The sequence below is a fragment of the Perna viridis genome, chromosome 14 (genome assembly GCF_037379345.1).
Source record: "Perna viridis isolate PV_CMFRI_1.1 ecotype Kerala chromosome 14, ASM3737934v1, whole genome shotgun sequence".
NCBI classification, from domain to species: Eukaryota; Metazoa; Mollusca; class Bivalvia; order Mytilida; family Mytilidae; genus Perna; species Perna viridis.
Window position 1 is genome coordinate 14,037,813 of NC_142458.1, and position 14,466 is coordinate 14,052,278.

The 14,466-nt window shown below is 32.5% G+C and overlaps 2 protein-coding genes across 2 annotated transcripts; one reads left to right on the forward strand and one right to left on the reverse strand.

Moving 5' to 3' along the window:
* LOC148598310 (uncharacterized) lies at positions 1-5,682 on the forward strand. The gene is made up of 6 exons (XM_088561702.1): positions 1-102; positions 1,494-1,679; positions 1,906-2,070; positions 2,986-3,080; positions 3,896-3,992; positions 5,395-5,682. Exons 1-6 carry the CDS (start codon positions 48-50, stop codon positions 5,646-5,648), a joined length of 852 nt encoding a protein of 283 aa, XP_088417828.1. The 5' UTR covers positions 1-47; the 3' UTR covers positions 5,649-5,682.
* Positions 5,683-8,478: 2,796 nt separating this feature from the next.
* On the reverse strand, positions 8,479-11,901 carry LOC148598311 (uncharacterized). Its single transcript, XM_088562166.1, has 4 exons — positions 11,897-11,901; positions 10,366-10,735; positions 9,479-10,243; positions 8,479-8,895 (listed from the first exon to the last, which is right to left on the reverse strand). The coding sequence occupies exons 1-3, from the start codon at positions 11,899-11,901 to the stop codon at positions 9,569-9,571; spliced, it is 1,050 nt and encodes a 349-aa protein (XP_088418292.1). The 3' UTR covers positions 8,479-8,895; positions 9,479-9,568.
* Between the last annotated feature and the right edge of the window lie 2,565 nt (positions 11,902-14,466).

Consider the following 14,466-nt stretch of genomic DNA (forward strand, 5'->3'; position numbering starts at 1 on the left):
ATGTATAAGAATCAGAGGGTTTGCCAGGTAGATCACAAGGACAAACGATGTGGAAATTTACACTGTTAGTGCTTGCCGTTGGCATTGGAGCCAGAAATTATGGTAAATATGTTAATTTTGCTTATAATTTATTATAACACTTGTATCGTGCTTGGGTACATGTGAAAGTATTGCTTGTTAAGATACATTGTAACTGTCATTTCTTTAGTTATTGTTAAACATAATGCGAATATATGATATTGAACTCGAATTAATGTATTATACCTAACGACCCAGTACGTACTCATCATAGTGAAAACATCAGAAAAATGTTCTAAATTTATATTCAAGAGTAATCATGGGAATCCAGATTCTAACAGAAATCAAAAGAATGTAATCCAGGGACAAAGACCAGACACACACAACAAAGACCATAAAGTAATAAAATAATACATACAAAGTAACAAAAGCAAATGAGCAACTCGTACTCCACTCAAAACTGGTAGCATGGACCAGGTATACCGGTAGGATAAGCGACACCCGCCGAGTTGCTTATAAAAAGTCAAGTCCGGAGTAGACGAAAGAGGAAAGGAAAACTATGACACGTTGAACAAATCAGTTTTCCTGTTTGTATTTGATAGTTTACCAGGGTTGAAGTTGAACCTATGCGTTACCTTCTTCTAGAAGGATTGTCAGTTGTTGACGACAGATTTATCATATGTGGTACTCCTTTAACATTTTGAATCTAAAACAAAAATTAGACTATACTTAATTAACCAGACTAACATAAGTCCTAGTACTTTTTGAACGGCACATGCCAACTCATGATAATTCTAATAACACCTGTCAATTCCAAAAGGTCCATTAAAATTAGCCAAATTAGACAAATTGCCAAAATAAAAGGATTGTCACAATAAGTACAAATTATAGATTGTTCAGGTAGTTCAAATTACTTATAAACGACCAAAACACTTTTTCAGGTAACAAGTAAAGTAGAAGTCTATGTAAGAATAATGAAAATTCTGAAAAATGTAATACATCCCGAAAAAGGCTACGCATTTTTATTTTTGTTATGAAGTTGCTTTATATGTCTTTGTGATGAAATGCATAATTATTCATTCCAATCTGTCTGCTCTTAGGAGATAATTCACATTGAAAATCAATTGTATTTTATTTTCATTTACAGAGTTATCTTAATTTTAAATTCTACAGTGCATTCTACATATCTTTATATCTTACGAACAAGAGTTCTATGAAAAGCTACATGTTATTTTCTGTTTTCCTAAGCATTTAAATAAAACATCAAAAATAAAAACATGTAGGCTTTCTAAGCATGTATCAAAGTCTGCATGGAGACTTTGATACATTTTTGACTTAATATGTATGATAGCCACATATTTTCCCCGATGACTTCAAAAATACCACTCAAACAACAGGATGATAAAATAAGTACCAACCAAATAATAGTGAAGCATACTTAAATAAAAATAGAAAATTACTGACCAATTGAATAGGACCAGCATATAGATCCAGGACATGGATAAGACGACACGAAGTACCAGTTTATAAACCATGGACATGGAAAAGACAACACGAAGTACCAGTTAATAAACCAAGGACATGGATAAGACGATATAAACCACCAGCGTGCAGTAGATATAGATATCAACAAGAGAAAAATAAAGATATTTGTAACAGAGGTAAGGCCGATCTGATTTAATTATTTTTTTACCTTCACGAATATACCATGACTTTGTTTTGTTTCGCTTATCGTCAGGTTTTATGTGTAATCTTTTTTATTCGCCTGATACGTCGGCTTCATATGATATCAAAAAGACAATTTTAGATAATAAAGTTTCTTCAAACAGTTTATGTTTCCTATAAATGCCGAAGAGTTTTATATAAATGAGTCATTATTTTTTTTAGATAAATGTCCAGAAATTGCAAACTTCATGAATGGAAACGCTACCTACGAAGGAATGTCAGTTGGACAAAGTGCAACTTTCTCCTGTGATAAGAATCATAATCTTTGTGGCGTGAAAAACACAGTTTGTAAACATGATCTAAAATGGAGTGGCCCAAATTCAATTTGTAAGTTATAATACTTGGACAAATTTGAATTTGCAATCTGTAAGTTATAGAATTTGGACAAATCTGATATTGTAGTGACTTAACCCCTACCTGAAGGTCATAAAACTTGGACAAATCTGAAATGAAGTGACCCAAATCCTTTCTGTAAGTTATAAAACTTGGACAAGGAAATATAAATGATACAAAAATAGTGTAGATTAGGTGATGTTATAGGGATTGTCATTGTCGCTCGTTGAATAACTTTGTGTCTGACTGTCTATCTGTAATATCACTTGCCAGAACACTTCTTCCTACTGAATGATGCCACATTTAAGAATGTTGAGAGATTGTCGTGTTCAGTGCTTGTACAGTCAACTCCTCGATAACAAGTACAAAACTTTTGAACAACTAATTTGAAAGGTTTTGTACTATTTTTAGATTTGGTTACCGTGTTCACTGTTGTTTAATTCATAATTTCAAAGAACTATTCCTAAATTTAGATATCAACCAAAGAAATTTCATACTCGAACGTTTTCGCTTCGATACTGTCTTGCTTTTAAAGTATATTACCATTATGACATGAATATGACGGTATGTTTTGTCAATTTCAATTTCTTTCTTCAAGTGCGCGAAACTCATATAGAGTGAATGGTATCCTTTGATAAGAAATAAAGTATTTACCTCCAACAAGCGTTTAAGGAGGTAGACCTAGGGTAAGGGACATAATTCTTCAAATCAGTGATATGTTTGTATCAAATTCAATTTCACAAAAGCATATGAAGCTTTCGTTTGAAACAGAATAAAATCAGTCAAAGTTAATTTGATGCTTACATGAGATTGATGTAAAATTCTGAATACAAACTTTCCAATGATTTGTAACAGTTGTATCACTTACCCCGGGTCTACATCCTTATAAGCAATCTTTGTATTTTGCAGGTGTCCCTTTTTGCTTCCCTGGTAATTTCAGCTTCTCATATGGTTCTTCTAAATACTTCGTCAGTGGTTTTCAGCTTTCATATGATGAATCTAAGGTAGGGTATCTTCCATTATACTAACTACAGTTCATAGTAAATAGTAACCACCAGGCGTAATCAACAATGAATATTATATGAATAACCATTTAATGCCACTTTCAAATGAGAAATTTAGATTATTAGATCTTCCACATCATACCAAGTTTTCCTAATAGTAACGATTATGCATCATGGCCAGGTACCTGTGGATTCCACAGTTTATTTTTGCTGTATTCATTGAATTGAAATTGGAAATAGGTATCGTATAGGCCAACAGACATGGGCCAGGGAAGAGAAAGCAAGGTGAATGTAGCCTTTATACTGATTTAAAATTAAAATCTGCGGTTCTTCAACAAAAATTTTTTTTCAAATATTGTTTACAATATCTTGATCCAGTATGCTCAATAGTTTTTTTTCCTTTAATGGACAATCGTTTACTTATCACATCTCGCCCCGTTTATCTGTCGTCCTTTTTTCAATGACTGAAAAAATGTAAAAACAAATGTATCAGAGCGTTGCTCGGTTGTAGGCTGTTCCTACCTCAAATTATAATGATACACTATATTTCAGAATCAAATGATTATGAATTTGTACATACTAAGTGATGATATATAACCATTCAGAGAAATGTTATTGCATTGTGAGGTTCATAACCCAAAAGAAACTTTTAAAAGGGCATTATCATAAAACTAATCTAATACGTGAAAACGATTTTTGACGTTGAAATATCGTACCCAAACATATATTACAGAACATTACAAATGTAAATACACCGGTAAAATGATGAAGTAAAATGTGAACCCTAAGATTACCAAACAACGATTAAATTTCAGAAATTTTGCCAAGATTTAAACGGTACCATTGTGATGATAAATTCAAGAGAAGAGCAAGACTTAATCCGCTGTGTGCTTGATACCCTTAGCTATAACGGTAACAACACTTTCTATTGATATATGTATATATAATTATTGAACATCAAACATAGATTAAAACTGTGAGTAAAACATCTCGCTTGATATCATCTAGGAATTCCATTGAGGGACTTTTGTTGATGGGATACAAATTAATGTCAATTTAACAAGCAACGAATTCAAATACCCTACAAAATGTAAATGTCCAATGAATGCAAAAGTACCAGTCATATGAATACTTTAAATTTCGATATGCTGTACACGTGTTTGAAGGAGTAACCTTTCATTGAAAAACATAATCCACTTTTTTCATTCTTAACATTATACCATTTATCCCCACTAATTAAAGTGCCTTTAAATTACAGAGATGAAGCTTTATATATCCCCTGCTTGAAAAGTGTGGCTATATAGTAATGGAGTTGTCATTTCATCTATAACAAATAATTCCGTCACACATTTCTTGGCTTCTACTAGAGTGAATGATTAGATATTTTGTATATGACATAAGCATGATGATTCGTACAATGTCTCCCCTTCCCAGCTTTCTGTGTTTTTTATTTTTTCTTTCGCCTTTGTAGATTTCTCAGCACCCATCGGAAGGGATGATTAGATTTTTTGTTTATGGCTAACTCATGATGACTCATACAGTGTCTCCCTTTCATCAAATTCTCACCAATTTCTCAAAATGTAATGTTGATTTTTAACTACATTCAACTTCAATAATTAAAGAGAAATAAATTACCAAGAAAGCATTGAAATTCATTGAGCAAACTTTGGTTTCTTCTGTTAGCTATATAGGGAACTTAAAATTGCTTTTCTGAACAATCCATTGTCGATTTAGAACAAACTCTATTTGATATACATATGAAATTTACATTTTATTGGAACAAAAAAGTCAGTTTGACAAAATTTACCCCGTGCCACCCGTACCATACCGTACCATAGCATCTGCCTGATCTTTACATGAACAGCCTCTTAAATGTGTCCAATGTTATTACAAATCCTGTTTTTTATGGGTAACTGGTGCGTCGTCCCACCAAGTAAATACTCACTGGTGCGTCTTCCCACCAAGTTAATACTCACTGGTGCGTCTTCCCACCAAGTTAATACTAATTGGTGCGTCTTCCCACCAAGTTAATACTAACTGGTGCGTCTTCCCACCAAGTTAATACTCACTGGTGCGTCTTCCCACCAAGTTATTACTAACTGGTGCGTCTTCCCACCAAGTAAATACTCACTGGTGCGTCTTCCCACCAAGCTAATACTCACTGGTGCGTCTTCCCACCAAGTTAATACTAACTGGTGCGTCTTCCCACCAAGTTAATACTAACTGGTACGTCTTCCCACCAAGTTAATACTCACTGGTGCGTCTTCCCACCATAAAAGATACAATTTTCAAAATAAAAATGTTTTATCTTTAGAAGGTTTATTGGATGTTTGCCAAAATGACAGAACTTATATCTGGTTAGGTGTAGTGAAAACTGACGGAATTTGGAAATTCATCAACGGTGACAACATAACTGAACATTTTTGGGGTTTTAATGAACCGAATAATAATGACTTCTGTACAGATTTACACAGAAGGAGTTCGTATGATTGGTACGGTCACAATGGGAGTTGCAATTCATCATTTATACGCTTGCACATAATATGCGAGATGTATGCTGACATCTAAATTTTATGGAAATAAATTAAAGTTTGAAACCAGATTCTGTTGTTTATGTCATTCAAAATTACAATATTTCTTGCTGTAAACTATAACCGGTTAATTGGTCTGTCTATAACCGCAACTCATAACTTGCTTGCTAAACATGGACTTACAATGTACATTAATTGGCAAAATATTTTAATTGATTCCAGAGGCTTTAATGCATTTTCTTTTGCCCAACTTGTGAAATGTCCGCCATTGTCACTTTGTTTAACGCAACCACATACCAACATTTTGTTTTTATATCAAGCAATATAATAAAGTCAATTTGAAGGCGACTGATCAATAATTAAAGTTGATATATCTTATGCCGGAACTCGCAAATGCAAAGATTTAAGTGTCTTGCTAGAAGCTATAAAATACCTTGCAATGATCCGGAGCAGTTCGATATAACCACAGAGGTCAAAACTCTCATCAGTAGAAACGTGTAGGGCTTGATAAATCCCAAAATTTGTATTGCAGTTAAACGTTTGACACATGATAAAATTTTACCCTAATTCATTAACAGTTCAAGTCACAACCTCTACAAACATCACAGTCTTCCTTTGGTGTATGACACGTCGTTTTACAATCCTAAAGAGATCAACAATTTTACTGAAGTTATTACCCTTATTTTTAAAACTTTGTATGAAACAATAAAAAGATCAATCCACTCTTTTATTTTCCAGTATTTTCAATTTTCAATTTCAAAGAGATATATTTTCGTGTACCTAAGGTCACCATCGACGACGCTCCGTGCAGCCTCATTTTTGCTGCCATATAACTAAAAGTACTATCTATTGTGTGGTCGTTGTTTTCTGTTTGCTGGATTTATGATGGTCGATACTGTATTTTGTTCACAATGACGTACAAAAACTCAAGTTTATCAACCCCAACCCAGGGGCAGTCGTTTGTTTCCTGCCTTATTAACCGCTGCAGACAAACCTTTCGACATTCTCTGACAAAAGTAAAATCAACCGGAGTACATCTCATAAAATCATTCTATTTTCCCGACTTCCAAGATACTTGCATTTTCAGAGCGCCTAGAGTGAATTTCCAACGTCAGACGCTGTTTCGAAGCTTGCTAGTTTATATCTTGTCGGTGGACACTTAACAGCATAGATGCATGAAATACTAACAAACGAGGATGATTGAGGGTTTTATTTCATCAATTTAAGCTTGAAAAGTTGAAATATAAAATATGCCTTAATATACAACTTCTTTCATTTCCTGTATATAAAATATGTCTACAGTCTCTCCGAAACATAGTATGCTCTTCGTTTAAAACTGCTCAAATGTTGACTATTCAATTAGAATATATATGAAAAGTAATGATACTATTTTTTTTAACATCTCTTATTAACTTATCACGAAATAAGCGAAATTCGTAATAAGAGATTTGTTTAAATATACTTTATGATTTCGTTATTTTTTATACTAATATCTTTATATTATTTTAAGAAAAAATGTTTCTTTTTTATAATTCTAAATAAACCAAAATCCTACACAGTAAGATTTTGTTGCCCTAGCAAATTTTTTTTTTGACAAAGTGGAAGGCAAAAGACGATTTACCATCAAGCAGACCTGGAATAACAACAGAGATAGAGTCAGCCAAATTTTGTTCTGATAGAACGCTTTTTAATAGTCGTGAGCAATTCAGCGTATACCCATTTCAAATTACATATTTATTGCAAACTCGTAAGAAGAGCATTTCATTTGTTTAATGTGAATAAACGCAAAACAAATAAAAGATAATTTTCCAATGCTCTTAATCCCATATTAAAACGCAAAATAAAATCTAACAGTTTTAGAAATCACGATAACATATATTACGTTTTATAAGGAAACTGTACCACATGTTACAAGGTTTTATTGACACAAAATGTTCTAATATAGATAGTTATATTTCTTTGGGGAAAAATAAAGTAAACAATGTCAAATACGGACTTTTACTAAATTATATTATAATAACTCCCCTACCGACTCATTGTCATTGAAAATACAAAATTAAAATTTATAAAAATACATGAAAACACGACGGATACAACAAGACGGTTACACAGTGAAAGACAACGTGAAAAAAAAAACAACAAAAATAACACTTCAACAAGAGAACTTCATTAATAAATAAACAGAACATCTTCAAATATTACAATGAACAGTTAAGTGTAAGTGTTTATAAGAATCAGGCAAAATGAGAAAAATCAGAAACACGAATGTCAAATCCCCTCATATCTGACCATATGATATCACTCAAGGATGATTTCTCTATTTGAAAAGTCCGTATTTGATCTCTGTGTCACTTGATTTGCTCCAACATTTTTCAATAGAATGCTAGAAAAATAAGGTTTTATAACAGAGTTATCTGCCCTTAGATGTTATTTCCATAATTCTGATGGTTCAAATAGTAAAAATACACTATCAAAATAATGGGTTCTTCCATATCATGTTTCACCAACTGCCTGATTCTTTAAAAGACCGATAGTTAAGTACGCCATTACGGTATAATAAAATAACTGTGATCAGTAAAACTATAGAAATATGGTTTAAAATGTCAAAACTTTGCTAATATAATTAATACTTGCAACATTTTATACTGAAAATTAGACAGAAGGCATTTTCTTACAGTATAAAATAACTATCCATTTGGAGTGTATTTGAAAAAAAAACCCTTTTTTGTTTTCATTCTAAATAGTTTGTAAAACATTAGTTATAAAAATTAAATTGTTTAGATAATCGAATCAGTGTGACAAAACTATTATCTGGTTTCATCTTATGATTTTATTAACTGATTAATTTTCATATCTTAATAATTTTACAAAAATGATATTTTAGAGAAATTTTCCTGATTTTGAACGAACCTCCATTATAAAGGTAATATTAATTAAAAAAATTTTCAAGAGCACTACTTGAGCATCAAGAAGCTACTGGAACAATTTCCAGTATGTCTTTTTCCCATTGTACAAGCAATCAATCACTATACCACAAATTACATACTAGTATATAAACTATAACAGTGTGAAAAAAAACAAAAACATAACGTGTATCGGTGCTATACAGAAGTCTCAAATGCAAGCAGCTGTGACGGGGGTATTATACCTTGTTTCACTATTGGTTGTTCTAGGAAGGATGGACCTGTTCGCGCCCTTTCTGCCGATTTCGATCTTTGTTTCTTTTTTGTCTTATTCTTTTTGTCATCACGTGACCTTCTGCAAACAGCACTGTCGCCTGTTATCTGTCAAAAAGAAAACAAGGCGTTATTTCAATTAGACATCGTGATAAAACTGTAAATATCATCTTGACAAGAAAAATGTCAATAAAACAAAAGGAAGAGGAGTTTTATAAATCATACTGAATTTAATCCAATTTAAGGTCTCTGATGGATGTGATAACTATAAAACTGGACTTTCTCTGAGTGTGTTTTCCATGTCTAGCCTTTGCCTATGGACAACCTTGGATCCCTTGATTACTCTTTCAATAAATTTTTAGAATAAATGAAATTCGTCTAGAAATTGGGGAAATCTAATGACGTATTTTCTTCATTATATATTGTATTCTCCAATAATCATTTATACTTCAGTAATATTAGATTCAAAACTACAATTACATAAAATCATTGTTTGATGATAATGATACGTACATATTTAAAAACAAAACCAAATTCATTTATATTCAATTGTTAATACAAAAGAAATTGCAGATCTGAACGCATTCAATTCATAAATCATAAAAATTATATTGACTTTTTTTCTTGTTGTTTTTCATTGGTCAGTATCATTTAATAAAAATGTTCTTATTCATAGACAGTATTTACATACCACTGGCAATGCCTTTCTCTGCATGGCAGAAATTGGAGGCGTTGGAGGAGGAATGAATAGTGACTTAGGAGGTAATCCTGAGAGGGGAGGTTAAAACGTATTCCGCATTTCCTGAGTTGAACCCGCTTTAGGTACGATAGAGGATAACTTAGAGTCCGATGTTCTAACTGAATGTAATTCTCTTTCTGACACAGACGATAACCTTTTCACATTTGGTTTAAATTTACGTTTAACTGCTGTAAATAATTCAGACGGGGAGAGTGCTGACGGAGCTGCCGGAGACATGACGGAAACACCAGCTTTAGCAATCGTGTTTTTAGCTGAACTGTCCAAACTGACTGAACGTTTAACAGCTTTTCGTTGTTTTTTCTTTTCTAATTTTGTTTCTTTAGTTGTTGTTTGTGGTTCTTCTATTTGATTATCCATTTCAGCAGACAAGTTTATATATTCGTCTACTTGGTCACCGGAAACCAATGTAGAATCTAAAGCGTCTTTTTTCAAATTTGTTTCGGCACTTACGATGACTTCTCTTTCTCGCTTAGAAACACTTTCATGACTCCGACTTCTTGTGGGCCATGGTTTATGGATGTTTGATTCAGTCGGAATATCAGCTGCAAAAAATTGTTTTCTAGCAGTTTTTGGAGTCACTATTTCTGCACTTGCAGACAAATTGTTTTTGGCAGGAAGTATATGTGTGACAGGTATTGGAGCGAGATACTGTTGTAAACTACACTGAGCAGAATCAAAAGAAAGCGATGTGTTGTGCTAGTCTGCGGAGATAATCTAACAGATTGAGACGATCCAGACTGACTACTCCCCTGAGGAGAAAGATTTACAGATTTTAACAAACAAGTATCTATAGCAATGCTTTTAGGAATCTGCCTAACTGTGTTTGTCTCAACTGAATGTTTTGTTACAGTCTGAGAAGTTGATACAGTCGTTCGTGTTGTGTTCAAACAACGTGGAAGTAAAAAGCTCGGTGGAGGGTCTGGGAACTTCATCTTCAGACCTTGTTCCTTGTGAACTGTGGTCATAATGTTTTGTTTTCTGTCAGCAATTGACCCTAAATGTATTCCTGGAATCTCTATATCTGATTCATCTTTCATGTTTGTCCCACTTAGACTTCTTTGGTATTTTATAGAACTGTCCGGTGTCACTGGGCCATATTTATGTTTAAGGAATTCGAGTTCCTTATTGTTCAGAGTGTCGCTCACGAAATCATCCTTTAGTGCATCAAGCTCTGAACTAGAAAGACTCCTAAAATTATAATATATGAGCATACAAATATGATAAATAAAAATAAACGCAAATATTGCGTCACATCAATGTAGAAAATGACAATGGATAATATGTTATAATAATAATTAAAAAAAATCATTACATATGTTGCTTCAAGACAATGTTTTGTTCATTATTTGATACAACGAACGCAGATACAAACTCGTGTTTTAACTGACGTTTAAACTAAAGGATACACAGTTAAAAATGAGTGCCACTTTCCGTGAGGTTCCTGACTTAACCACGTAACCAGTTTCTTTTTTTCATTTGGGTGTTCCCCTTTTGAGATAAAAAAAATAAAAGCCAGTTAAGACGTACTACTTAACTATAAGCATATGGGTAAAATTTTGAATTTTTTTGAACTGAAAATACTTTATCTTATGTTAACTTTTTATAACAAAACTATTTAACGCTCAGAACCACATATGACAGCTGGTTAGACTTCGAAAAGTGGCTTATTGGATGATTTCGTTCAATTGCCTTTGCACATTTGTTAATTTGCAAAATAAATCGTTAATATAACGTATTGTAATGTTTGCAAAAATAATGATCCTTCCGTCATATGAGAACTTAAAAATATCTCTTACAAGTTTCCTCAATTTTAAAATGCAAACCCTCAATAGGAGTAAATAATAACACATCAAAGAACGGAGCACTGACGAGCAGATGAACATACGAGACGTTTGATATTACTGCCTTTCCGCGGGGATTAAAGAAAGGATAAAATCGTCCAAAAGTGATTTCAGCACTTACTAATAATTTATAGTGCATTGGGTATGACTCTATGTGAAACTAAAAACTGCAAAATTTTTTTGTGTAAAATCCAAGATGGCCGATATATGGCTGCCATCTTGAATTTACCAAGATAATATGGAAAATCTCCTACTTCATTAATTCTGATGATGCAAAAAGTCCAAATTACTTTCAAAATGGTGGGGTTTTCAAGCCATGTTTTACCTTCTGTCTGATTCTTACAGAGATTCCCACTTACGTAGTGTCAATGTTTTCCGTATATCACACGAACGACATAATTATTTAGGTTTGCAAAGTGAGAAATAAAATAGAATGGTTGTTTAGTGGTATGCAGTGAAGAAGCACTGCAATATTTTTCCACCATTCAACTCAAACATTTTGACTAACTTCATTTTCCCCAACCTTAGATACAAGTATTTTCGGTTTCTGTATAAACATTTAACATTCTGAAAATTTTAAGTTGTTTGGAAACTTGAAAAAAAAACTTTTCTTCCTTTACAGATTCTTCAGAGGACTGGGACTTTAAGAATCAAGTAGCATAAAAAACTGATCATATTCGAAGTACTTATAAGAAAACTCAATTTCGGTTAATAAAAATGTACATAAGCATGGTGCTCGTTAATTCATTTTTCATTGTAATGCACTCATGCACTATCTATTTATAATGAGTAAACCTACAGAAATCCTAGTGATTCTACATGTAACTATTCTAGCTGTAGTTTCACTGATCTTAGTACTTAAATATGAAAACACTGCAAACATGAAAGGTTTGTTTTTGCTTCTTCTTTTGGTTAATACTATTGCATAAATAAATATAGAATGAAAAACAGGGCAAGTAGTAGAAAATAACTTCAGACAATTATATAAGAGGTAACTTTGATTTGTTACTTCAAACAGATGAAAGTATAAAAGTCACGTGTTTAAACTTCCAAGAAACCACATCGAATCCAGAACTACGTCACACATATCACATATTTGTAAAAAAAAACTCTCTCATCTCATCTCATGGCAAGAACATGCTTACTGAGGAAACATATTAATATAGAAACAATGTGACATTTCAAATTCTTTATCATCTTCCTATGTATTGGCAAAAAATACCGGAGCGTCAGAAGTGGGATAATTCTACCAAGTTCCCGCTCCTGGGAAGACGTTTATGAACATCAAAAGTGTAGTCGATGATTTGTGGTGCAAATCTGTTACCAGAAATACTAGACAACCCTATGAATCAGGATAATAATCTTGAATAAGATTCTTTTGATTTTGTTGGATTATAACATATTTTGTTTCAAGTACTTAACCTAATGATGAGGAATTGCTTCTCCGGATACTACGAATATGGATCGATTAAAAACGATTCTTAATGGCGTTTAAAGATCAAATATAGTTTAAACTATTACTTGATATCCGATCACTTAAGACATTTTGAAACAAATATATGTATGGTTACGTAAATGTAGTACTTTTAAAAAAAATACTATTAGAGACAACGTGTATAGTTACATTAGTTTTAAAGGTGTGGAGATTTTTTTTCAAAGTTGAGATAGATTATAACCTGCTTTTCTAATATGTGTGGTCCACATGAAACTACTTGACGATTTTGTCTTGATTATGTTAAAAAGGAGAAGGTGCGATAAATGGTCTTATTGGCCTAGCATTCAACTGAAAATTAATCATAAAGTGTTGAATAATTACATTGTGAATTTGGAGGCTTGATTCCATCACAAATGAGAAAACATGAAGACTTCAAATAATTCATGAATTGAAAGGACAGTAAAAATGCTTTAAGTTTACCAATATTCAGATATTCTGTCAAACCTTTACCTTTTTGTCAATTTCTAGTCACATTTTTGGCAAGGAAATGGTGTCCACACCTATGAAACAGCTTGATACTTAGTGATTTCATTCATTCTTACATAATTCATCATATGTGAAAATATATGTTTCTTTCGTTTGGACATAGTTTTATTGATGTAAATATGTCTTAAAAAACAACAAAATTTTCACTTCCCAGCAGTTTTGCTAAATGACATCAAATTATACACCATTATGACGAAATTATAATGAAATAATGCCACAAATCATTATTTTTCCTTATATTTTACTATGTTATGAACAACCTTTATATTATTACAACAAAGATATTTTTTGGTCAATTTTCGTAGCTTAATGCCCATACCCCTTTCAACAACTGACCCATTTCGTAAAGGGGTTACAAATACATTACAAGCAAAACAACATGGTCTGAACGTGAACATAGGGAACAAATATACGATCTACATAAACAATGTAGCCAACCGAATAAAATAAGATTACACATAAAAACCGAACACTAGGACAACAAGACACCACACACACAAGAAAAAACTAAAGCTATTACAATAAGAACTCCCACACGAAAAAAAAATGGGAGTTACATCAGGTGCACTCACTTTAAAATCATTCAAAAATATTTCAACTTCTCCAAACTCCTTCATTATTTTTAATGTTACTTACATGTAAAACACTAATTTCACATAGTGGATGCATTTATACTATAACGAAAGTTGTAGGTAACATAAATAGACATGCATGATTTTGTAGATAAACATTAAGGTTTTATTTGGCGTTCAATAAATCTTAACTAAAACGTCTCCCGAATTGAAAATATAATAACAAAACAAAACTAAATTCTATACGTTGGTTTCAAATGAGTCCCATTAATTGTTGTAACACTGTTTATCTTCTTTTCTCAAACCTTTACGATGAAGACCTTAGTTTTTTTCTCCGTGAGAGCCTTTCCGTGTAATTGAATCATAATTATGATAATTATGGAAAACAGACATACACAACAAAGAACATACAGTAACTAAAATCATACATACACAGTAACAAAGTAAATGAGCAACTCGGACTCCACGAAAACTGGGAGCATGGACCAGGTGCACCGGTAGGGTAAGCATCCTCTGCTTTTCTAG

Coding starts and splice junctions, on each gene's coding strand:
- LOC148598310 (XM_088561702.1), top strand. CDS start 48: ATGTGGAAATTTACACTGTTAGTGCTTGCCGTTGGCATTGGAGCCAGA. Junction 103..1,493: donor CATTGGAGCCAGAAATTATG/GTAAATATGTTA, acceptor CCAATTGAATAG/GACCAGCATATAGATCCAGG. Junction 3,081..3,895: donor TTTCATATGATGAATCTAAG/GTAGGGTATCTT, acceptor ATTAAATTTCAG/AAATTTTGCCAAGATTTAAA.
- LOC148598311 (XM_088562166.1), bottom strand. Junction 10,244..10,365: donor ATTCAGTTGAGACAAACACA/GTTAGGCAGATT, acceptor TCCGCAGACTAG/CACAACACATCGCTTTCTTT.